This window comes from Heptranchias perlo, chromosome 3, assembly GCF_035084215.1.
Source record: "Heptranchias perlo isolate sHepPer1 chromosome 3, sHepPer1.hap1, whole genome shotgun sequence".
Lineage (NCBI taxonomy): Eukaryota > Metazoa > Chordata > Chondrichthyes > Hexanchiformes > Hexanchidae > Heptranchias > Heptranchias perlo.
In genome coordinates this window covers 41,613,880-41,640,732 of record NC_090327.1, presented here as the reverse complement: position 1 = coordinate 41,640,732, position 26,853 = coordinate 41,613,880, and the positions used below count along the sequence as shown (strand labels likewise).

At 41.4% G+C, this 26,853-nt stretch overlaps 2 protein-coding genes across 5 annotated transcripts in view; one reads left to right on the top strand and one right to left on the bottom strand.

The window, feature by feature from the left end:
• Nucleotides 1–1,234, top strand: part of ints8 (integrator complex subunit 8) — a 105,158-nt gene extending 103,924 nt beyond the window's left edge. For all 3 annotated transcript variants that reach the window (XM_067979216.1, XM_067979206.1, XM_067979208.1), the window contains one exon: nt 262–1,234. In XM_067979216.1, the coding sequence (XP_067835317.1) occupies nt 262–378 (117 nt within the window). In that variant the 3' untranslated portion in view covers nt 379–1,234. The remainder of the gene's footprint in view (nt 1–261) is intronic.
• ccne2 (cyclin E2) lies at nt 625–26,853 on the bottom strand. 2 transcript variants are annotated; one of them, XM_067979221.1, is made up of 12 exons: nt 26,756–26,853; nt 25,288–25,322; nt 25,121–25,199; nt 24,970–25,032; nt 23,064–23,218; nt 20,637–20,772; nt 18,111–18,257; nt 15,735–15,830; nt 11,783–11,917; nt 10,124–10,235; nt 5,673–5,830; nt 625–2,231 (listed from the first exon to the last, which is right to left on the bottom strand). In XM_067979221.1, the coding sequence occupies exons 2-12, from the start codon at nt 25,299–25,301 to the stop codon at nt 2,115–2,117; spliced, it is 1,212 nt and encodes a 403-aa protein (XP_067835322.1). In that variant the 5' UTR covers nt 25,302–25,322; nt 26,756–26,853; the 3' UTR covers nt 625–2,114. The 2 variants fall into 2 exon arrangements, with proteins under 2 accessions (XP_067835322.1, XP_067835323.1); XM_067979222.1 differs by lacking the exon at nt 26,756–26,853 and adding an exon at nt 26,084–26,131.

Below are 26,853 nucleotides of genomic sequence, written 5' to 3'. Positions count from 1 at the left end.
AAGCCCCTACTTAGGTCAACAGCACCTAAACCTTTTTCCTTCTGTTGAAGAATCAACAAATTATTCATTCTACATCCAGGAATTATTTTAACATTTACTAACTGTCCTGTAAATATTATGCAGATATGCAATGACAAATCACATTTTCTCACAGGACAGTTAAGCTAAATGAGGCTGATATAACCTGAACATCATGCTGTCTTCTGTTAGATGTTATAGCATATTTACATTTTTCTTACTTTAAAAAAAAATCTTTCCTAGATCAAAGCAATTGGACAATCAGAGCTCAACTCAAGTAACCCGGAAGAAGTTTTACATCTAGCAGCTCAGAAGAGGAAAAAGAAGTTCCTACAAGCCATGGCAAAACTTTACTTTTAACACATCATGATTAGGTGCAAACTCTGAAAATATCCATAGGTAATATGTTCAGAAGATTTGCCATAATTTCTTTAGTATTTATGAATAATTCAGTTAAGATATTTAATTGGAGCAAGTTTGTTGCTTAACAGTATTTGAAGGAAAATGCTTTCTTGGTCAGTGTGAAGTATGCTTTTGCTTGTCTGGTGATTTTTTTCATAGTATTTCCGTCTACAATGTAGATGTGAAAAAAATGCAATTTAAACATTTCAAATTTTAAAATTTAATTTCACAGCACCTAGTCTTTTCATAGTACTGGTCTTAACACATGGGCATATAAAGATATCCAACTGGTATGTAGCTTACACTTTGAATGTTCATATTTGCTTAGATCATTGAAAGTATTTTTATAGTGGTGTTGGATAGCTAAGTACCAGTAGCTATGTAATTTCCTGTACATTTTTACAATGCTATTTACAGTAATACATTAAATTCATGTAGGTTTCTCTTTGGCAGTGAGATTTCATTTTTTTCAGTTGTATAATCCAGCTGGGTGAGGCACAAATTGCTGTGAACTGCTTAAAGTTTATATACTAACTATATAACATCTTATTGTACATGGTCCCATTTAGACTGCAGTATATACAAACCTAGAGCTCAAACTAAGAACTCCATCTACTCACTGATCTGCACAGCACATGTAGTTTAAGAGGCTTTGCAGATTAAGCCTCTTTCAGCAAGAGACCACTACCTCCATTTGATCTGTTTAACTTAGGATCCAGGATTTAACCACCCTGAAAGAGGAAAAAAGCACCTGTGCAAGTCCAAATACTGTAGCCCTGCATTTTAAAAAAATAAAGTACACACTGTTCAGTTATTCACTACAGTACCAGCATGCATAATTGTTCCAACAAGTTCTTTCTATAAATCATGGAATGTGAAAAGTAGATTTACTTTTGCCTATATGTACTGATATTGCAATCAAGTGAGCATTTGCCCTTACATACAATCTGTTTATAAACTATGAATAAAGACATCCATCAGTGATGAATAGGGTTCTTCTACAACATGCTAAACAGTGGCTGTTAAATATTGGGAGGGGAAAAGATAGATGAAAGCTAATTGTATGATGTAACATTTCCCTCATTGTAAACTTGAAAGGGAAACAAATGGTCTCTCACTGTTTTAAACATGTTCTCATCTACAGTGCACTATTTCACAGCAGTTGAGTTTCAAGCAACTTTCTGCCAAAAGTAATTCAAGCCTAATGGCTTGGTGCTTTGTGGCTAGCTTCTGATGACATCACATTGTTACTGGTCTTCCCAACTCCAGAACAGAATTAAGAGGAATGCATGCATGTTTCTTTCTGAATAAAACCACTATATTTAAATGGATTGGCACAAGCTGTCTTTAAAATGTGCAGTCTGAACAGAAAATCTGTTTTTGCATCATTAAACTTCACTGGCTTTGTTAAAAAGTGTACATTTCCCTTCCCCCAAATAGTCCCAACACATTGGTCTCTTTTAGGCAAAAGTGAAGTGTTGTTCTGGAGCCAGCTCCCAGCTTGCTCACTCTAAAACAAATCCAAAACACTAGATGCATTGCTGTATTTTTTTTTTCCCCTAAAATTAAGCTTTGGTCTGCTCAAGTTTCCAGATGCATCTCATGGTAGTAATACAGCCCCAGGTCACATGAATAGTTCCACAGGTCTCCGGATTTTTTTTAAAATGCCTTTCTCTTCCAGCAAATTCACCCGCTCAGTATGTTGAACTGGACAATGGTTTTTCAGTGCTTTTAGGTGGAGTCAAGATCCCTCCTATGGACACAGGGGATAGCCTTGCTGTACACTCTGTTTTCCTGATGTGTACATCATCCTGAAAGCAAGCAAGTTACATTAGTTGTAAGTTTTTGAATAAGCAATTCATAGATAGCATTTATACCAAGGGTAAAAAAACATTTATTGATGTGAATACAAAAGCATTCTTTCAATTTACCATTCCATAGCTAACATGAAAAAAAATTAAGGGTGCTAAAACAAATTAGAATTGTCACTAGAAACAGTTCTTCAGCTGGATCTGCCAATACTCACCCAGCAACTGGCCAAAGCTTTTATATCCCAGCACTTTATGGTCATACCATCAGACCAATTCATGTAAACCAATTAGAGTTTTCACTAACTATTACTGGTAAAAGTTTCATCCCCACTAAGTGTTGTGAGGGAGAATAACTGAATTTGCATGCTGAAGATTTAACTACAAGTGATGTACTTACTTACATACCACAATATAATCCAGGAATTCCAGATATCACTGCTAAGGTTCTTTTTAATTAAAAAAAAAGGCTTAATACAGGATATTAGTGTGGTTCAGGGCAGCAGAAGCAAATTGCAAGCCTATCTCCAGGAACTGGTACATGACATCAAAATAGTGCACGGTTTCTACATGCTTCTGCTAGTATCCTGGTACTCTTACCACCATGTGAAGCACTAGACTTTCAACCACTATTCCACTTCCTTCCAGACCCTGGACTATTTGCCAGCCTCCATGCTGACTTTGAATTACTCAGGCCACCATACTGGCCATAGCCATGTTTTGTGCTGATCCTAGATTGCTCTGACTTCTTGAAAACTGCCCCAGCCTTGACTGTCCTATTTATCATCATCTACTATACCTTACTACCTATCACTTCCCCAAGCAAAATCCTCTCTTCTGCCTGTCATACTGTAGACATTACATCACAAGGTTTCTCCTCTTGGACCAGCATATTCCACTTCATATAGACCAGGGTTAGATTTTGGAGCTCCTCTTTATTATGTTACCCTCAGTGATGTTATCCAGATGCATAGGTTTAGCTTTCATATGTATGCTAGTGACATCCAGTTCTATTAGCTGTTTACTATCAAGACCTGGGGGTGAGCCAAAACCATCTCCAGCTTAAATGTCTGCAAAACCAAACCCACCATCTTCAACTCTTGCAAACACCTACATGCCTCCAGCCTTGACTCCTTTAGCTGTCACAGTTGCCACCTCAAGTTTAGCCCAGGAAGTCCAGAACCATAGGATATTGTGCAATGCTGAGCTCAGTTTCCTCCCCCACAGCCAATTGATCACTTTCGCAACAAACAAACATCGGCCTTCGTCACTACTTTTTAACCTGCTGCTGAAAACTAATTTGCATTTATCACCCTCAGGCTGGACTTCACACATGCTACCTACCCCCCCATTCTAAAACTACAAGTCAACCAGAATGTTTCAGCACATGTCCTCACTCACTCAAGATCTGCAAGCTATCCTCACCAAGCTCTTCTGACTTCCAGTCTGCCCCTTTAAATCCCTCAATGGCCTCACCTTCCCTATATCCATGTTCTCCTCCAGCCCCATGTCCCTACAAACACACTCTGTCCTATAGTTCCTCACTCCAGCAACCATGCCCTAACCTTCTGAAACCCCTTCCTCACTATCTCGTTTGTCATCTCCCTACTTTTAAAGATGAGCATTTTATAGGGCAGGAGGCAGAAAGGAAATGGGATGGAGTTCAGAAACACATCTGTATATGTAGTGAGCAGTATAAAAATGAAAGTTGAACCAAAATAAAAAGCTTTAATTGGGGGAAGGCAAGAAAGTATTTTAGTTTGACATCATAGTTTTATCATTATGCACTTAGAGGTATCTTGCATTAAATATGACTGAATTGATCCTCTTAACATGAGAATGAGGAAACTTCATATGTTATGAAAGGGGCTTGAAAAAAATGAATCCAGGACAATACTTATGTATGCCAGGGCAACAGAACAAGGTGCACAGGTTCAGGGTGAAAAAGGTCACATTTATGACAAACATCACAAAGTATTTCTTTGATGAATAGCTGGAATAAGTTGCTAGGCAGAGTGGTTCAGGTCAGGACATTGGACTTAAACAACTAGATGCTATAAATGAGACAATAAGGTTGGTATTTGAAAGGATTAGACCAAATGGGCTGATGAGTCTTGTGATCTTAGAGGACAACCAAAACAGAGTTTAATGAATTGGGAGGTAGATCAAATCTTATACCGATTTCTGACTGGCCAGAAACCACCAGGGAAACTTAAGACTTCCTTCTACTCATGCTTTCGTTACCTCCAGATTAGATTATTCTAATGCTCTCCTGCCCAGCCTTGCACCTTCCACCCTCTGTATACTTCAGCTTATTCAAAACTCCACTGCCCATATCCTAACTCACACCAAGTCCCATTCACCCATCTCCCCTGTTCTCACTCACCTATTTCCCAGTCCAACAATGCCTCAAGTTTAAATTCTCATTCTTGTGTTCAAATCCCTCCAAGGCCTTGTTCCTCCCCATCTCTAATCTCCTCCAGCCCTACAACCCTCCAAGATCTCTGCATTCCTCTAATTCTGGCCTCTTGTGCTGTCCCGATTTCTTTCGCCCCATCATTAGCAGCTGTGCTTTCAGCTGTCTAGGCCCTAAGCTATGGAATCCCCTCAACTTCTTCACTTCTCTCCCCTCCTTTAAGATGCTACTAAAAACCTACCTCTTTGACCAAGCGGTCATAATAATATCTCCTTGTGGCTCGGTGTCAAATTTTGTCTGATAACTCTGAAGCACCTTGTGATGTTTCACGACATTAAAGACACTATATAAATGCAAGTTGTTATTGATGTACCCACTTTGCAAGTTTCCTCAACAATATTTGCAAAGAAGCTATACAGTAACAACCTATTTTCATCAAGCAAGTCGGTTAATCAGACACCACAGAACGAGACTATGGTGCTTCGAGATGAGCTAACCATTGAGGGGTTCAGCAGTCTAGTTTCTACACTCCAGATAGTCCTAACCTTGTGGAGAGAAAAATGCAGTATTACTTTCTGGCAGAAGAGCCACAGAAAACCCAGAAAAACAGCATGAACACCCATCTTTCCCAGGATTTCCACAGCTCTTCCAGCAGAGAATTCACCGCCATGGTTTCATCCCTTGAAAGAAGCGGAAGTCCTTTTGTAAGGCTCATGCCCAAACTCCCCCATAACACTGACTTGGTGCTGCTTGAAGCCATTAGGTTTAAAATTTGTTTTATGTGGGTTGCCACTCAAAAACTTTACTACCTCCCCTGATCAAAGGGTCAAGGGTGCTGTCTGGAATGAGGTCTTATATACATAAAATCAACCAGAAACTGGAAGGGGGAAGGGGCAGGAAAAAAACACACATCTTTATTAAACTAGCTCCTTAAGGGCACACATTTGTCAGAAGAAACAATGTCCCTAGATGATTTTTCATCCTCCTCCCTACCCCAATAGTAGATAATTTAAGTTAAAATAACTCACCAGCATGTCCAGGTACTTCATATGCGTCTGGATGTTATGTCTGTCCTCGTCTGCCACTTGCTTGAAATCTTTTAATTTTAATGGATCGCCCTCACTCAGCGTCTTAGCAAAGGGTACCATCCAATTAAAACATGTGGAAATGCTCTCCCATTCCAGACCTAGAAACAGCAGTCAGAACAGAACATTTAGATGTGCATAAAATAACCAGTTTATCCATTGTCAACAATCAAAATTAGAAGCTTTTTGGTGCCATCAAGACAAATCAAACCCTTGTGAATACTTAACAGCAAGTACATTACAGTTTTAAACAGAACCCCTCTATTGTGGGTGATCTTAAGCAATAGAAAGGTTATGAGTTAAGTCTAAAACAGAACACCTGAAGCAAAATAACTCAGATGCAGTTATAAAAATACATTTTAAAACTTTACACCAAGGTTTGCAGGAACTATATAAAAAGAGACAAATGATTGATGGTTCACCACAAGCTCATTATCTGGAATGCTTTTACCACAATTCCTTAAGCTCACTGAAATCAATGTTCCATACAACTTTTATTTTAATAAAAGAAATACTGAGGTTAACTCAGTTGCATCAAGCTTTGCCATTGCATCACTTTGTGATTTGAGAGGTTGGGGCAAAATGTTATATTGGTGAGTATTTTTGAATTAAGTTCAGACTGCATAAATATATCAAATGTAATTAGGGTAGGTATACTGGTCCCAGAGGAGCCAAATTTGAGCACACTCACCACATGGCAGTTCAACAGTCAACCTTGCTAGATAGCCCAAGCTCTGCTCAGTTAAATACATTTTTCACATTCCCTGTGCACATCAGACCAGGTGCAGGAGTGGGTTGATGGAAGGGGCAGGATTTCCACCAAAGCAGTATGTCTTTGCAAAGCACTCAGGCAACCTTTCAGCTCTTTCACAAGTTTAACCAATTTGTTGCTGGGCACCAAAATATACTTCTAATATCACAAATAAAACTCGTAAGTGGTGCCCAAATACTCAGGCATTAGCAGCTACTTGCACACTGCTTTTCCACTCATGTAGGCTGGGCACTGGGGTAACAATCTCTGCTCTTCCAAATTATAACAGTACATTTTGTGTCTCCATACAGGAAAAAGCCACACAAGACGAAAACAAATGTGGACTGAATGTGAGCCTCACAACTTTCACCATTTGACAAAGCAGCCCATAGGAGTAGGGGAGAGCTCAGGTCTTCAAAGTTTACAGCTAGTATCATCCTTTTATTCTTACTCACTAGCATAGGCTACACAACAGCTCTATGGCACTCAGCAAATTGGCACATCACCTGTATAAGAAGGGAATTCTTACTGTCACCATATGGACATGTCCCTTTTCGCTTTCGATAGGGATCTTCCAAGATGAACAAACAGGTCCAAGTGCCGGCAAACAACCTAGCATCTTGCAGCCTCCACATTACTCACTCCACTAGGTGCAGGCACCAGCATAGTTACATCGAACCTAGGGGATTCACCCAATCCGATTTAGGAGGGAACACGGTGAAGCACTGAGCAAGAATGAAGAAAAGCAATTGGAGATGACAACAAAGGACAGGAACCAGATGACTGGAGGGTGGGTGAGGAACTGAGTGTGCACATAGGATTAGGACTAGTGCTCATGTAGAGGATAAACAAACTGGTTGGGCCAAACAGTCTTTTTCCATATTGCAATATCTATATAATTCTATCCAACAACTAAGGTCCTTTTTTCCTCAGCTGCAGAGGCCAGGGAATGGCACATCATGAGGCCTGAATACTGAACAATCTGAGCACCCATGGTGCAGGTCATTTGGTCACGTCCAAAGCACCCTGCATCATGTGTTGGCAAGTTTGGAGAAGTTAACTGCAGACGTCTGTGCACTGTGCAGGATAGCTCAGGCCATGATGGAGCATGTGGCATCTCCATAGCCATGTGCAGCAGTGACCCTGGCAACAAAGATCCAAAGTACTTAGTTTCTCCAATGAATATTCAGACTTTGACTAGGGACTTCTGTCACCAACGTACTGGAGACGGATTCAAGATTCAACCAGAAAATCTTGAACTGGGGCTTCACACCCCTCACTGCTGGCCAGCAGTTTTTTTCCGATGCATATCCCGAGACATGCTCAGAGCGGCCAGTAGTTGGGAAATATTAGGAGTAGGTACAGTTGAGGCTGCCGCCTCACATCCTTCCTTTAATACTCCTCTTCCTCATCTGGTTTCTCTGACACTGAGATTTAAAGAGTTCCTATCCTCAGAGATGCAGTTACTGCAAGTAAAATTGCAGCTGGTAGCAATAGGCTGGTAGGAAAAGGAAAGAATTTTTTAAAATGCAGAGGGCTTATCAAAAGCAAATAAGGACTGCAACAATCAAAATCACTCCCAAAAAGTAGTGATACCCAATTCTTAATGTAACAGCAAAAAAAACACCATCCGAATCAGATTCTGCTGCAACACTAACTATGGTGCAGTAGGAATTGCAGCCGCCAACGGACTCAAGAGTCAGACCCTCCTAAAGTATCCAAGCTCATGGAATTTAAGTAAGACTGATGGGTACCAACAGTTGGTGTTGGATTGGGGGGGTGGGGGGAGGAGGGAAGGAAGAAAGAAGAAAAAAATAGGAAATCTACCTGAGCACCAAAGTTGCAGCCCATTTTGGTTTTTAAATGTTGCAATTGGAAAGATTGGCTCCTCTAGCAGAGGGCTGATCGAAGTAATACAGCCTTTCTTCTTCTGGGCTATTGTTATCCTAAACGCAGACCTGGAAACCCCTACGGGCTCCACTTCTGCCACTCCATTGACCTGGGCTCGCAATGCTGTCAGAGCATCCCCAGCAGAAAGCACCAAATTGGTCAGTAGCAGCTCTGGGGAAAAGAACCTGCATGCATATAGCTCACAATCATGTTCTCAGGATATTCCAAAGCACATTATATACAACAAATAACTTTTGAAGTACAGTCACATATGCAGGAATAAATTTAAACAAGTTTACCCGAGATGCACCACTTTAATTAGTCTCTCACATTTGGAGAGTGAGGTCACATTGCATATTTTAGAAGTATTGCCAGAATAGACCGAGATTAAGGGGGCAATTTTAATCCCCAAGGATGGGTGGGTTGGGGGCAGGTGGGAAGGTAAAAATGTAAAACCCACCTCCAACCCGCTCACTTCCAGGTTTAATGGAGGCAGGTCGAGGGGCAGGCAACCAATCAGCTCTCAGGAGGTGGGTCGGTCAGTAAAATCTTTTACAGGAAGCTGTGTGCCTCCATTTTAATAGCTTTTGTATTTTTAGTTCCTGGGGGTCAGCATTCCCAGGCCTCGTGATTCTCGCCATGTAAGAGGAGGAGAGAAGGGCTGGATCAAAAGGTAATTGCCTTTATTGCACTGCTTTTGGGCCAGGAGTATTTCCTCCAGGTCCAACAAGCCTACCTGCCATGATCTGATACACATGATTTGCCGAACCTCCCCACCCCACCCCCCCATGACTGATCACAACCTTCCCCTCGATAACCAATATACCTGGCAGCTGCTCCCTGGCTGACAGTCAGCCAGCTTGTTAATCTTGCTGGCTGCCGTATGGGAAACCTGCTGAAAAAAAAATTTAACAGACGACCTGATGTCAAAATCGGCAGGACATCCGGGAAATCCATACTTCCAGGTTTATTGTCCGGAAATCCCCCCCCCACCCCCCAACTTTCCACAGCTTGGAGTAAAAAGCTAGGCCCAAAAGTCAGGTTAGATTCAAACCAAGTGTACATGCCAAATTTACCAGCCCCTGTATTGTGCCCGTTGTATGCCTATGTACCAGGTTCTTACTTTTAGAATTTTTACCATATTTATATTGCAACAGTTAGAGCTGAATACATTGGAACCCAGTCCCTTTTCACCTCCAGGAACTGGGTTCCAATGTAACCCAAAACAGATGGGCAATGATCATCTGTTATGCAAAATAGGTTTGGGCAGCTCCAACCTGGTTCTTAATGAAGAGAACTGGTCCATCCAGCCTGTCCCACACAACTGTGATGCCTTGTGCATCACAATACATACACTCCCCACCCCACCAGAAAGCCATGTAGTCTTCAGGGAGAGGCAAAAAAACCTCAGGCCAACTAGGGGGGAAAAAAATCTGGAAAATTCCTCTCCGACCCCCTTAGGCAATCAAAACAAGTCCAGGAGACCCCCACTCTGGCCCTGATTTTGTGTTATATAGTACCTACCTTTTGTATGAGGTGATCTCCACCCCAGCCAGAAACAGGTTCGGCTCTCACTTGAAGGAATAAACATGGATCTACAGCATATGAGCTTTCTGTAATTTGCCCTCACTCACTCAGGCACTACCTGGATGGTTGGTATGAAAATGGAAGTTTCACACTAGTACAGGAGGAAGTGCTCTTTTGAAGCTGGGGTTGGAGATTTATTTACACACAAAAACGTGAACCTCCATACCTGAAGCTTTAAAAGTATCTTCTATAGATGTGTAGTAGCACAGAGCAGCAGCAGTCAACACTCCATACGAGAAACTCAAACTCTCAACATCAAGGATACAGAGATCTAAAAGCTGGACCAAAAAAAGTTCAAAAAGATAATGAGCAACAAGATTTGCACTTTTAACATTAATGCAGAATTATTTACAAAACCTGCACTTTAAAACAGCAGTAAATCAAGTAATGCATTTTGGTGTCTTGGGTCTAAATTAAGTTCAACAAAGTTTAAAAAATGGACATCCTTTCTCCCCTTTCATTGCAACAGAGTGTTACCACCAGCAAACCTCTTGGAAAAGCTCCTAATTGAAGGAGGGCTTTCATATGGAGATATTAAGTGGAGAGGAGGATTTTCCATAAATGGAGGAAATAGTGGTGATCCAATAGTCACTTATCAACAACTTACATCAAGTGAAATGCCCTATGGTCCTTCACAAAAGGGACAGGGAATAATGGACACAGAGCTAGAAAACAAAACTGAGGCAGGCAAGCCTGTTTGAATAGGTAGGTTTTGAAGAGAATTTTGAAGATGTGAAAGGGATTCCAGAGCATAGGCAATGACATAAGAACAGGAGTAGGCCATTTAGCCCCTTGAGTCTGTTCCACCATTCAATGAGATCATGGCTGATCTGTGACCTAACTCCATATACCCACCTTAACTGAAGGTATTAAGGGATATGGGGTTAACAAAAATCTATCAATCTCAGATTTAAAATTAATAATCGAGCTAGCATCAACTGCCACTTGCCAAAGAGCATTCCAAACTTCTAACCACCCTGTGTGTTTAGAAGTGTTTCCTAACTTCACTCCTGAAAGTCTTGGCTCTAATTTTTAGGCTATGTCCCTAACCAGCAGAAATAGTTTCTCTATCTACCCTGTCAGTTCCCCTTAATATCTTGAAAACTTCAATCAAATCATCCCTTAATCTTCTAAATTCCACGGAATACAACCCTACTTTGTGTAATCTCACCACTTTTCCCTCCCTTTATGAAAATCCTCCAGAATATCAAGGTTCTGCCATTGATGGTAGAGCCAGGTGGGGCAAGGAAAAGGGAAGATTCAGATTTAGATCAGTCAGACTGGGATCAAGGGCTGGAGGACGCTTCAGAGAGAATGCAAAGTCGTACCCAGCTCCTCCACCTTGCAGCCCAACGCAGCAACATTGGCAGGGCCTAAAAATTTGTTTGGAAAAATATTATTTTCCATCTGAAAGCCACTCTATAGATATTGCTATCCACATCACTGAACTATTGTTTAGTGAAAGGTAACTTACTTTCAGCAAAAGCATATTTTTAATAAAAGTATGTTAGATGGGAAAACCATCAAGCACTGAAGTTAGTTTCAGATTAAAAATGAAGTACAAAAAGACCAAAACCAAATTAAATTTGGAGTAAAGAATTAAATAAAAACAGCAACAAGCGTCCCCAAAGCATTCATCTTTGCCCTCTGGCCAATCATTTTTTAACCACTAATGCAATAACTTCATGATTTTTTTTAAATGTAATTTTGTCCACACAGCAGTTACTGGGTGTGAAGAGCAGAGCAGACATTCTGGGGGCAGCTGTAGGATTTGTAATCTGCAATATTGCTACTTTCTTCACAATACTAGAAATTAAGTAGTTACCTGAGCAATCTGTATAAAGGTGTCTTGAGAATACTGAGGCAGCAACATGTTGGGTGTTTCTTTTACACAGACTACTTGAAGATAAAGGTTCAACCAACAAATAATAGTCACTGGGCACAGCTCCCAATTTAAGGCCTAAAAGAAAAAAAGAAATACACTTTAATAGCAGATAGTACAAGCTGTTCTTTGTAATGTTGTTAGCGCCCTCTCCCCAGCATTTTTTGTTCTGTTGATGTAATTGCAAAATTAGATGATGCATCTTCCTCTTTTCCCAAGAAAACATTTGCTTTCTTCAGCAACCTGAAAGTCATAGATAAATGGCCTAATTCACAAAGTACAAATGAGGAAGGCCATTCAGCCCATCTAGTCCTATGGTGCCTCTATCACAGCATCCAACTGCATCTTGAATGGTTCCAGAGTTTTTGCCTTCATTCAGACAACTATTCCAGGTATTGATCACTGCGTGAAGACCGGCTTCATGACATCTGTCCTCAACTTGCCTTTTACTAATTTGTAGCTACAGTTGTGGTTTAACTTGAAATAGGTGGGACTGTAAAGGTATTGAGTAGAAGTTGAATACTTTCCCAAAGATCAAACATCACCCTGTTATGCCCTTGCAGAGTCACTAACCATTCTGCAGCACTGGCACAGACCAGGCACTAGATTGCTTGTTCTCTCTCCTACCGAAACAGTGCAGCGAAAAAAAACACAGCAATTTATTGGTTAGTTTATGAAATTACAAACATTTAAATTCAGTCCTGGGACGAATGCTTGCATTGTGGACTTAGGGAAAATTCAGAGTCCAGTTTGGACATTGCAGGCATTAAGATGGAGGGTGAAAGTTTCCAAGAATCTGCACCACCAGCAGGACCTTATACACAGCAAGTGACTCAGTGGACAGTTTCACTCTACATCATGTCAGACAAATTTATTGACAGATCATAACTGAAGTCAGTCCTCACTGAGGATTAAAGTGAAATTCTTACAACCTGAAACCTCAGACAGCCTAAAGCTTTCTAGACTGCGAATGGGAACTGACCCTCCATCATATGCACTGAATTTGCATACCAAGCATCATTAGCACAAAAGAGTTTTCCCACAAATGTGGCTTTAAAAAAGCCTAGGGTAGCAGTGGTGGCACTACAACTGGCCTCAATGTGGGGAAAGAGAAAAGAAAAATGGTTCCTGCTCCCCATTTCCATCCCAGCACAATCTGTAACCTCATGACCTGGCATATTCCTCACTCTACCATTACCAACAAGCCAGGGGATCAACCCTGGTTCAATGAGGAGTATAGAACAGCATGCCAGGAGCAGCACCAGGCATACCTAAAAATAAGGTGCCATCCTGGTGAAGCTACAACACAGGACCACATGCATACTTATCAGTGGAAGCAACATGCTATAGACAGAGCTAAGCAATTCCACAACCAACGGATCAGATCAAAGCTCTGCAGTCCTGCCACATCTAGTCGTGAATGGTGGTGGACAATTAAACAACTAACAGGAGGTGGAGGCTCTGTAAACATCCCCATCCTCAATGATGACGGAGTCCAGCACGAGTGCAAAAGACAAGGCTGAAGCATTTGCAACCATCTTCAGCCAGAAGTGCCAAGTAGATGATCCATCTCAGCCTCCTCCAGATATCCCCACCATCACAGAAGCCAGTCTTCAGCCAATTCGATTCACTCCACGTGATATCAAGAAACGGCTGAGTGCACTGGATACAGCAAAGGCTATGGGTCCCGACAATATCCCGGCTGTAGTGCTGAAGACTTGTGCTCCAGAACTAGCTGCGCCTCTAGCCAAGCTGTTCTATTACAGCTACAACACTGGCATCTACCTGACAATGTGGAAAATTGCCTAGGTATGTCCTGTCCACAAAAAGCAGGACAAATCCAATCCAGCCAATTACCACCCCATCAGTCTACTCTCAATCATCAGCAAAGTGATGGAAGGTGTCGTCGACAGTGCTATCAAACAGCACTTACTCACTAATAACCTGCTCACCGATGCTCAGTTTGGGTTCCGCCAGGACCACTTGGCTCCAGACCTCATTACAGCCTTGGTCCAAACATGGACAAAAGAGCTGAATTCCAGAAGTGAGGTGAGAGTGACTGCCCTTGACATCATGGCAGCATTTGACCAAGTGTGGCACCAAGGAGCCCTAGTAAAATTGAAGTCAATGGGAATCAGGAAGAAATCTCTCCAGTGGCTGGAGTCATACCTAGCACAAAGGAAGATGGTAGTGGTTCTTGGAGGCCAATCATCTCAGCCCAAGGACATTGCTGCAGGAGTTCCTCAGGGCAATGTCCTAGGCCCAATCATCTTCAGCTGCTTCATCAATGACTTTCCCTCCATCATAAGGTTAGAAATGGGGATGCTTGCTGATGATGGCAGTGTTCAGTTCCATTCGCAACCCCTCAGATAATGAAGCAGTCCGTGCCCGCATCCAGGCTTGGGCTGATAAGTGGCAAGTAACATTTGCGCCAGACAAGTGCCAGGCAATGACCACCTCCCCTTGACATTCAACGGCATCACCATCGCCGAATCCCCCACCATCAACATCCTGGAGGTCACCATTGACCAGAAACTTAACTGGACCAGCCACAAATACTGTGGCTACAAGAGCAGGTCAGAGGCTGGGTATTCTGCGGCGAGTGACTCACCTCCTGACTCCCCAAAGCCTTTCCACCATATACAAAGGCACAGGTCAGGAGTGTGATGGAATACTCTCCACTTGCCTGGATGAGTGCAGCTCCAACAACACTCAAGAAGCTCGACACCATCCAGGACAAAGCAGCCTGCTTGATTGGCACCCCATGCACCACCCTAAACATTCACTCCCTTCACCACTGGCGCACCGTGGCTGCAGTGTGTTCCATCCACAGGATGCACTGCAGCAACTCAAGGCTTCTTCGACAGCACCTGCCAAACCCGCGACCTCTACCACCTCGAAGGACAAGGGCAGCAGGCACATGGGAACAACACCACCTTCACATTCCCCTCCAAGTCACACACTATCCCGACTTGGAAATATATCGCCGTTCCTTCATCGTCGCTGGGTCAAAATCCTGGAACTCCCTACCTGACAGCACGGTGGGAGAACCTTCGCCACACGGACTACAGCGGTTCAAGGCGGTGGCTCACCACCACCTTCTTAAAGGGCAATTAGGGATGGGCAATAAATGCTGGCCTTGCCAGCGACAGCCACATCCCATGAGCAAATTTTTAAAAAGCCAGTCATCAGGAAACACAGGATTGGACTTCGCGGTGATGCCCACCCATGATTGAATAGCCTGCCAATACTTATTGTCTTCGTTAACAAAAATAAAATAACCACTTGGACAAGACAATGATGAGCTGTCAACAACCTTGTTACCACATCCCCAGAGCAGTCAGCACTTTCAGGGTAGAGGACGACAACAGAACATTTAAACTAGATCATACACCAAGAGATCAAAGATAACACACAGGGTACCATAACATTGGATTCCTAGCCCACTAACATAACCAGACAGCAGTGAGCTCAAATCCCAAGGCAGTTTGAGATTTGAATTCAGTTTTTAAAAAAAATCTGGCAATAAAAAGTGACCACAACGATGTCAGATTGTCACAAAAACCCAACTGGCTCAATAATGCCCTTTAGGGAAGGAAACCTGCTGCCCTTACCCAGTCTGGCCTATAGGCAACTCCAGTCCCACATCAACATGGTTGACTCTTAGCTTCCCTATGAAGTGGCCTAGCAAGCAAGTCCACCACCACTTTCACAGGGCAACTAGGGATGGGCAATTAATATCGGCCTTGCCAGCAACGCCACATCCCGAGAATGAAAAAAGTAATCTTGATCAACATAAATGTTTTGCCAGATATAATGTGACGCCACTACCCTTAAAGAACTGGCTGTATTCTGTGCTGCTGACCAACGTGAATATCAATGTCAGACTGCTTACCTTTAGAATAATCAACTCCATATCAAGGATTTCAGTTTCTGTACATGCACCATCTGTGACATATGCAAACTCATTCAATTTTGGAGGATAGATTTCCTGAAACAAAATGGCAGTGTAAACCCAAACTTTGTGTGCAGCAAGTTAAACTAATCTTTATCGAGGTGAAATCATACAAAAAGATTTCTCGTGGTTTTTTTAAAAATGGAAGCATGCAGCAAAATATATAAATCAAGTCAATATTCTCCCTTTTTAAAATTTTCTCCAATTCTATCGTTAAGAACTCTAACTCTAACATAAGAACATAAGAAATAGGAGCAGGAGTAGGCCAATCGGCCCCTCGAGCCTGCTCCGCCATTCAATAAGATCATGGCTGATCTGATCCTAACCTCAAATCTAAATTCATGCCCGCTCCCCGTAACCCCTAATTCCCTTTACTTCTAGGAAACTGTCTATTTCGGTTTTAAATTTATTTAATGATGTAGCTTCCACGGCTTCCTGGGGCAGCAAATTCCACAGACCTACTACCCTCTGAGTGAAGAAGTTTCTCCTCATCTCAGTTTTGAAAGAGCAGCCCCTTATTCTAAGATTATGCCCCCTAGTTCTAGTTTCACCCATCCTTGGGAACATCCTTACCGCATCCACCCGATCAAGCCCCTTCACAATCTTATATGTTTCAATAAGATCGCCTCTCATTCTTCTGAACTCCAATGAGTAGAGTCCCAATCTACTCAACCTCTCCTCATATGTCCACTCCCTCATCCCCGGGATTAACCGAGTGAACCTTCTTTGTACTGCCTCGAGAGCAAGTATGTCTTTTCTTAAGTATGGACACCAAAACTGTATGCAGTATTCCAGGTGCGGTCTCACCAATACCTTATATAACTGCAGCAATACCTCCTTGTTTTTATATTCTATCCCCCTAACAATAAAAGCCAACATTCCGTTGGCTTTCTTGATCACCTGCTGCACCTGCATACTAACGTTTTGATTTTCTTGCACTTGGACCCCCAGATCCCTTTGTACTGCAGTACTTTCCAGTTTCTCGCCATTAAGATAATAACTTGCTCTCTGATTTTTCCTGCCAAAGTGCATAACCTCACATTTTCCAATATTGTATTGCATCTGCCAAATCTCCGCCCACTCACCCAGCCTGTCTATATCCCCTTGTAGGTTTTTTATGTCCTCCTCACTCTCAACTTTCCCTCCCATCTTTGTATCATCTGCAAACTTTGATATGTTACACTCGGTCCCCTCCTCCAAAATCGTTAATATAGATTGTAAAGAGTTGAGGACCCAGCACCGACCCCTGCGGAACACCACTGGCTACTGGTTGCCAGTCCGAGAATGAACCATTTATCCCAACTCTCTGCTTCCTGGTAGATAACCAATCCTCCACCCATGCCAGAATATTACCCCCAATCCAGTGATTCTTTATCTTGAGCAATAATCTTTTATGTGGCACCTTGTCGAATGCCTTCTGGAAGTCTAAATACACTACGTCCACTGGTTCCCCTTTATCCACCCTGTACGTTATGTCCTCAAAGAACTCAAGCAAATTTGTCAGACATGACTTCCCCTTCGTAAAGCCATGCTGACTTTGTCCTATTAAATTATGTTTATCCAAATGTTCCGCTACTGTCTCCTTAATAATAGACTCCAAAATTTTACCCACCACAGATGTTAGGCTAACTGGTCTATAATTTCCAGCCTTCTGCCTACTACCCTTTTTAAATAAGGGTGTTACATTAGCAGTTTTCCAATCTGCCGAGACCTTTGCCGAGTCCAGAGAATTTTGGAAAATTATTACCAAAGCATCCACATTACAGCTCCATAAGTGCTATCATCATCGACACCAAGTCTTGGCATAATATTCAACTATAGGGGTGGGACATTTCAATCAGTTATTCTGTTCTCACCATCATCCAGACTCATTTTCTTGCAGGGTTCATTGGATAACTACCAGGGAAGGGAATTCTAGCATCTCTCTCCTAGCACAGAGGCACTGAGCCCAATTATAGTGACTCAGCTGCTGCAGTCAGACAGGGACTCAAAACTGGACATACTGCTGTGTGGCTTAATGTGTCACATGGTGGAGCTTTCACCTACTTGACTATCAAGAGAATTATGTTTTATTGAAAAGTGCTAATTTAACAGTATCAGAAAATAGATGCTAGTTGAAATATTTTAGCCACTAAATTGACCCCATTCTAAAGAACTTAGCTGAACTATTTGTATTTTATGCTAAAGTGAAGGCAACAAGCATGAAGATCATTAGGAACTCATTTAGTAGCATACTTCCAAAGATTTAGGGTGACAGACTAAAACTGTTCAATATAATGTTTATTCTCCCCACTAGTCCAGTGGATGTGTGCTTACCTCCAGCTTTGCAGCAATGAAGAGTGAGGAGATGCCAATGAGTTGCAGCTTGCTTTTATGAATATTTTCTTGAGTAAACATGAACCGATCAAAAAAATCCTGAGCCAGGTAAAAGGTTTCTCTATGGAGCATGTACACTTCACAAACCTAAAAGTTAGATAGTTTTAAAAAAAATCAGATCACAGACAAAGTTGGAAGAACATAATGAATGAAAGAAAAATGCAGTCAGAAAAAAAAGTATTAGGAACGTAGGAACAGGATTAGGCCATTCAGCCCCTCGTGCCTGCTCTGCCATTTGATAAGATCATGGCTGATCTGTGATCTAACTCCATATACCTGCCGTTGGCCCATATCCCTCAATACCTTTGGTTGCCAAAAAGCTATCTATCTCACATTTAAATTTAGCAATTGAGCTAGTATCATTGCCATTTGCAGAAGAGAGTTTCAAACTTCTACCACCCTTTGTGTGTAGAAATGTTTTCTAATCTCACTCCTGAAAGGTCTGGCTCTAATCTTTAGACTGTGCCCCCTACTCCTAGAATCCCCAACCAGCGGAAATAGGGTGGATAGAGAGAAACTATCTGTTCCCCTTAATATCTTATAAACTTCGATCAGATCACCCCTTAACCTTCGAAACTCTAGAGAATACAACCCCAATTTGTGTAATCTCTCCTCGTAACTTAACCCTTGAAGTCCGGGTATCGTTCTAGTAAACTTACGCTGCACTCCCTCCAAGGCCAATATGTCCTTCCGAAGGTGCGGTGCCCAGAACTGCTCACAGTACTCCAGGTGCGGTCTAACCAGAGTTTTGTATAGCTGCAGCATAACTTCTGCCCCCTTGTACTCTAGTCCTCTAGATATAAAGGCCAGCATTCCATTAGACCCATTTGTTTAGTATCATTAAGGCCTACTATCACTAATTGCTGCCAAATGAAGAGTTACAAAGCTTGCTAGAAACTTGTATATAGAGAAACAATCCCTTTTCCCAGAGTCATGGGAAGCGGTCACAAAAATTTAGATTGGGGAGGAAGGAGGGTCCAAATATTTGGTTAGAAACGCAACATTGTCATTCAGCACAAATAAATGTTGAAATACCAAACTATTTTTGACAACTAACTGTTTAGGTTAAAAGGGTTGCTAGTTAAGATAGGGTTAAAATGAATACAAATTGTAATGGCTGCTGAATTGAACAAGGATGCATCAAGGTTTAGTGTCTCCCCCCCACTTCTCCTCCACCCATTATTGAAAAATATTAACTGGCGCAAATTCTTTCACATACTTGTCTAGTCTCTGTCCTTAAATCTATGATGTGGAGATGCCGGTGATGGACTGGGGTTGACAAACAGCAAGAACTGAGCTGAGCTGTTATTGCTGACAAGCCAAAGCTCACAGAAAGCATAGCTAACCATTGAAACCTCTTGTATTTGGACATGTTTTTATTCATTCTTGGGATATGGGCATCACTAGCAAGGCCAGCATTTACTACCCATCCCTAGTTGCCCTTGAGAAAGTGGTAGCGAGCCACCTTCTTGACCCACTGCAGTCCCTATGGTAAGGGTACTCCCACAGTGCTGTTAGACAGGGAGTTCCAGGATTTTGACTCAGCGACGATGAAGGAATGGCAATGTGCGTCCAAGTCAGGACGATGTGTGACTTGGAACAATCACTTGGAGGTGGTGGTGTTCCCGTGTGCCTGCTAACCGTGTCCTTCTAGGTGGTAGAAATCGTGGATTTGGGAGGTGCTGTCGAAGAAACCATGGCGAGTTGCTGCAGTGCATCTTGTAGATAGTACACACTGTAACCACGGTGCACTGGTGGGGGAGGGAGTCAATGTTTAAGGTGATGGATGGGGTGTCAATCAAGCAGACTGCTTTGTCCTGGGTGGTGTCGAGCTTCTTGAGTGTTGTTGGAGCTGCACCCATCCAGGCAAATGGAGAGTATTCCATCACACTCCTGACTTTTGCCTTGCAAGTGACAGAGGTTTTTGGGGAGTCAAGTGGTGGCAGATTACCCAGCCTCTGACCTGTTCTAGTAGCCACAACATTTATGTGGCTGGTCTAGTTGAGTTTCTGGTCAATGGTGACCCCCGGATGTTGATGGTGGGGGATTTGGCAATGATAATGCCATCAGGAGGTGGTTAGACTCTCTCTTGTTGGAGATGGTCATTGCCTGGCACTTAAGTGGCAAGTAACATTCGCACCACACATCAGCCCAAGCCTGAATGTTGTCCAGGTCTTGAAGCAGTCCATGCCCGCATGCAGCATTATAAAATTTAGTGTGCAGAAAAGCGTTTTCCAGCATGGTTTCATTCAGAGCATATCACACATCATTCGAAACCCCAAAAGCAAAAGTATGAGCTCTCAAATCTGGGCTTTGTTAAAACCAGCGCAGTAATACACTTCAGTTATATCAGAATTACCTGGGCTTTTAGCTTTAGGCAGCAAAGATAGTTGAGAATTCTGGCCCCAGGTCAAGGGACAATCATACAGCAGCTTCTGTACATAAAGGATTATAATGATGACTAACCTCTATGAGCCAATCCAGTAAAATTGCTCTCATTTTTGGCTGCAAGGACGGGTGTAGAGAGAGGACATGTGTGTCATGGGTATACTTTATTTCTTTTTTCAACATATTAGACCATACATCTTCAGAGTTTCCCCAGCTACAAATAAAAACATTTAAAATAAGTTAATAAGAAAACAGCAGATGACATTAGACTTCCCAGGATAGCATTTGATTTGGGAGCTGATTTTTCACAACTCTAAAGAAGCTGCAGACAATTTTTCCAAATACCATTCTCCAAGTTGTGTGTGTTAAATAAGACAGGCTGTTCCCCCCCGACCTTGCTTCATATCTCGCGAGACCTTTTCCCTGCTTCCTCACTCCTTTGTCAGTTTTGATTCTGCCCATTTTGCAGTAAGCACCTGGTTTCTAGAATTTTTCCCCTTTAACCATCCTGCTCTACATTTAAGATTCCATCCTTTCCTATTCAAATCTCAAGATCCATCAACTCCAGGTATTAAAGATCACCCCACTCAGTCAGAGCTGGTCCAAGAATTTTCACATCTTCACACTGTCCAAAAACTCTACATTTCTAAAGACTCCCCCATCCTCTCCAACTCCCTTCCAGATGCTCTGTCTTACAATTTCCATCACTTCGGCCATTCAGCCTGCCAGCTTCACGTGCAATTCGTGCCTTAGCACCTAGTCCACAAAGCCCAGGTCTTTCAATCCTATTTGTGCTCATATCTTATTCCAGATTTGATCTATTTGAATTTTCTAGCCCATGGGTTTGGAGAGGGCTGTTATTAAACATCGCATTGGTGTATAAATCCTAACTCAGAACACCAAGACCTGTTAGTATCTGCTCTCCCCTCTCCCAGGGCTTCATCATGCACAACTATGTAGCCCAAAAAGACAATAGTTTGGGTCCTCTCCTGCCCTAGGGACTGGGTATCAGAAAACTTTCAGTTCTGCAAACATATTCCAAATGCAGATCTCAAAGCTGGGGAAAACACTGTTTGCTTTAACAGTTTCATGCAAATTAGGTGAGACAGTCTTAACCCAGTTCCTACTGAGCATGAGCCTACAATACAAATTGCTCATGAGTCAGCATTAAATTGGCAATCTAACTCAGACAGACTAGAGGAAGCTAGTAATGGAAAAAAATCATAGATTCAGTGAGGGCATTTATCCAAGGTAGGAGTCAGTGCTCTCTGTTAGGACAAAATAGGGGTGTTGTCTGCACATGTTTTGTTTGACCTGGCAGTGCACAATAAAACCCTGGGTGCCATAATTGAATTCATCTTAAAATGAGTACTATATTAGCACATGCACACATATATAAATAAAAATACACATCCACAAATCTGGCTGCTTCCTATTCCATGTGGGGGAGCAGAAAAGAGGAAAAGGAATTTCCAACAGATGGAAGTGAATGTTGACAGAAATCAGTTTATAAAGATGTAGATTTTAAAAAAGGTTGTAGCTTTTTTGGCAAATACAAAAAAGAATACACAACAGCATATTAGAGATTAGATAACCATGACATTCTGTATATTTAGACATTCCTAGTCAGTATCTTGGAGGATTGTAGAAAAATCTAAGAGTTTGAAAACATATCTGCATTCCTTAATAACTTAATAGGTAAATATACTACTTGATGGGACATCAAGCCATACGAACTAGAAGGCCCCAGGTGCAATTGCTGGTCTGTGCTCACTTACCTATCACAGCAATTGGATGGCTACAATGGCCTCAGCTCTCAAGCTAAGGAAGGGAGAGTGGAAAAAAAGTCAAAGTTCCCATTGCTGATTGCCATTGGATTCTGCTGTGATGTCCCAGGATGAAAAAGCCTGCAGACACTCACCATTTAGGCTCACCCATTTGGTAAGGTAATGGAGGGTTGCCAGCACTGGTGAAACACAAGTATCCCAGCATAAATCAGCACCATCAGGAGAGGGAAGAGAACTGGGGAGAAAGGAGAGGAGAAAAGGAGGAAGAACAAATCCACTGAACTTCCTTCCCATCTGAATGGTTTTCTTCCATTCAGTCCTTTAAGTACAACATTATCAATAAGCATCTGGCAATGCCACCCCATAACCACTTGCAAAGAGACCAGCAAGGATGAAATGCCATTTAATCTTCTCATTCTGGAGAGGAGAGCACTTAAGCTGTGCACAACACCTCCACCCAAAAACAAGCATATTAAATCAGAAGCACAAATCTACATTCTACCACTCAACAAAATAGGTGACAAATAATAAGATTGAAAATCAACATTTTGGTTGTATTAGAATTTAATCTTCATGCATTAATGAATGGAGAATATTTACTTACATTGTTGATATAACACAGATGTACACTTGGTGAACAAACATTGCGATAAATACTTAATGGCTGGACATTCAAATATTGCACCCAATCTGACGCAAATTGCGTTAAGGTACTCACCTGAGAGGCGGTAGCGGTGATTTGGTAAGGAATAGGTTTTTAAACCTATATTGTGTGAACCTGGAGAAGTCTTCAGTGACATCAGTCTCTTTGTGTGGTGTGGGGATAAGGATGCAAGGACTAATTCCTCCAGGTACAATGGGTGCCCAGCAACTCTGACAAAGAGAAATTAAACAAATATTTGTCATTATCATAATTAAGATTAATTAATTATAGAGCTCTGACCACATGCCATAGCACCCATATAGAAGAATCAAACTTTGCCTTCATACAGATTTTTAAGAAAGTGCTCCCTCTGCAGGTCTCAGTAGAAGTTACAATACTGTTAATTTATAAAGGCAAATAATGCTGCAGCATTAATTTTCCCCTCCATGATGAAACTAATTCGACTCTAGATTAAAAATAAACTAAATAGTAAGCACTAACCTGTAATGGTTAGTTTACTACAGGTCAGAATTAGAAAGCAAAGGCCTGGAGGTTTTTAAAAAAAAAAGTTACTGTAGAATATCAGCGAAGCTGCATACAATTCTGGATCCTTTTAAAACTAATTAAACAGCAATAACACTGAAAATAATGGAATAATCTTTAAAGAGCAAATTGTGTAGTATTACTCGGTCCAAGATTTGACTGAACCAGCAGCGATCTGGAGAGAACAAACCCCTGCGCAAAGAGAGCCCCCTCCCATAGCCATGGCCAGAATTTCACTCAGTTCAGGCAGATTCCACTCTGCCTTTTTTAAAACACGTTTGCGAGGGAAAACTTCCCGCGTTTATTCATTTCCGTCTTAATTTAACACGTAAATTTAGACATTTCAAATCCCGGTTTTAACATTTCATACAATTCACACGGATTAAGCTGGCAGTAAATAATGTATCATTTTGCAGACTTTTACTAGGCTGGAAAGTTAGCCGCAAGAAACCTTGGTGGGGGGGGGGGGGGGAAGGCACGTCTTTAAACGCCGATTTCTAATGCCACGTCTTAAATTAAAAGCCTGGGACTCGATGAATAATTTCATTTTCGTAATAAATACATTTCTACATTTCCTGGACTGTACGATATGTAAAACCCTTAAGTTATCCTGCACCCAAACCTCAGTCTGAATCAACACGGCTACTCAAAGGCCATCCATCAATCAGTAAAGCACAAAAGAGATGCAGTGTGTATATTTGTGGCTATCTTTTTTTAAAATAGAAAATTCTATGGATTGTCTGGCTTCTTGATTGAGATTCTTCATTTTACATTCTAGTGACTATAAATGAAACAAAAAGCCAGAGTTCATACAAGGCGGGCGCGCCACGAACAAGGACCTCCCACAAGAAGCAGGAACCGGCTGTCTGGCAGCGCGCAAACTCCCTATGCTGCAGCTAGGGACACTTCATGCATTTGCAATACAACCATCAGTGAGCAGCAAAAGATACTACTACTGAGACCATTACTGGGAGATTGATTTATTTTATCATAACATTGTTACTATAACATAATGACAAAGTAAGAATATTCAAATACAGTAAAATATCAGTTGTTCCAGTGAGCCCCCCCCCCCCACCTTCCCAAGCACCACCACTTTTTTGGAAACGTTATTTGGTCCAACAGTGGACTGGATGCCCATGAATATCGCCTGCTCATCTACAGTAGTCAAAGACTTATTTTAAAGTCACCTTGCATCACCTACTGTATAGTACAAAAGAAAAGCTAAACACAATCAAAAGGACTCTACAAGCCGACAAACTAAATATCAACAATATCATACTACTTACACAAAAATATATCTTCCAGATTGGACACTGCCTCGCTTTGCCCAGCCGCCAAATCAACAAAAGTGATTTGTATGAATATACACAGTAACAGTTTCCATCTATATCTGATTCTTACTATCATACTCTCCAGTAAGATATGGTTCATCTACCTGTATCTGGAATTGTCGCCTTCTCTTGCTCACTTCTGTTTCATGGTTATGTTGACTACATTCCTGAAAAAAAGACATCAATTGTCATTGTACTGGCCAGTTACCAGAATAGACTTTGTTTAAAATATTGTTAATAACTTTATGTTCTCACTTCAGGTTTCCTTTTCTTTGACTGGATAGTGTCGTCCTTTTGTTCTTCTGTTTTTGCTTGCTTGGCTTGCAAACGATCACTGTTTTAATACATACAAAAATACTTTTAAATATAAACTCTTTTCATTTTTTCCAAGTACATGAAGATAATAAAGGAGCATATCTCACCTGCGCCTCGACATCCTTTTCACTGATGTAAATCCCTTAAAATATGAATTGTAAAATATTATACACTGTATTGGTACTTTTAACAAGGCACGTTGAATAAACCACATGACATTGGCTTCCTGCCAGCCTATCCAGACTTTGGGTCATATTTTAGAAATCCGTGGTACAATATATTGATTAAATTAAGTTTCAATAAAAAGCATTTTTACAAAACTGATCTTTTGAAACTACCATGGGCGCATAAGCAATAGTCAATTTCAGCTTTTAGATTATATTCGTAAAAACGCCATCCCGCAGCAAACTTCTGTTTCTATCTATACCCTTTACATTTTTCATCAATTAGTTTGATATTAACATATGAAAAATATGTTATTTGCAATTTTAAAGTTATTTTATCTCCCACCCGGTTCCGCGCCAATTTACATAGAGCGGGTAAAGCCTGGATTGGACACTTTCTCACTTCTTCTCTGCCCAGCCGCCAAGCCAATAAAATACTGATCTTCCACAAAGAAAACCCAGCAGCGCTTTACTATCAGGCTTCCTAACCATCTTCATAGAATCTACGCAGAACTATCTCTTACCTAAAGCTATATTTATATTTATACAACCGGTGTATAAAATGCGTGCAGTTCTGTAAAGTAACCGGCGCTAGTTTCCACTAATAAAAAAAATAAATTCTGTCATGCGCATCGATCCATTTACTTCCTTTTCTCCTCCAGATCATTAATATTATGGAATTTTTAAAAATATAAAACCTTATATTATCACAGATGCTAAGCCTCCCTGCTGTCCTTACCCTAGCTGCTGATCTGCTCAGAAATATCTCAGCTGGCGCCGGCGCCAACACTTTTAACAAGGGAGCAAATCAAATGCGCATGTGTATACTGTGTCACCCAGGTGAACACAAATATAACTTTTTTTCCCAACAGTACTATTTGTTAATACAACTAAATCAAAATATCTTTATTAATCCAAAACATGGTTCGCTTTACCAAATTACATTTTTGAAATGTTTTAATTTGGTCAAATTGCATGCTTTTTTAAATAAACACCTCCCACTCCTTAAAGTCCCTCCTTCGGGGAGGAGATTTAAAACCCACCAATAGCTACAACAAACTGCTCGTGCAACGTGATTTGGCTCCAAATGTAAACAGAAATTCAAGCAGATTGTCAGAAGTAGAGTTTAATCTACGTGTTAACGTGTAACGTTGCATGTAACTAGTAAATATTATTTTGAAATACCCCTTAAAAAACATGTTCATTTTCAGTCGGTACTTAATTTGTTGTAATCAGGAAAAGCTTTCAACCAGAACACCCGATGGTAAAGGAGAAGTACAGTCCCATAATCTTAAATGTTATGATACAGAGACGCGTATCGGTGTTTCTCAGTCTTTAATTGTAACCCTGTGTTATGATTTAAACTGTTGCTTAGAAGCAGCCTGGAAACAAAATTTCTTCTGATACGAACCTCAGAAATCCATTGATATCATGAACAGAGACAGTGGGATTGGCAGCTGCATCACCAATTTATCACAAATCACAGTGGAACTTCATTAATGCATAGGA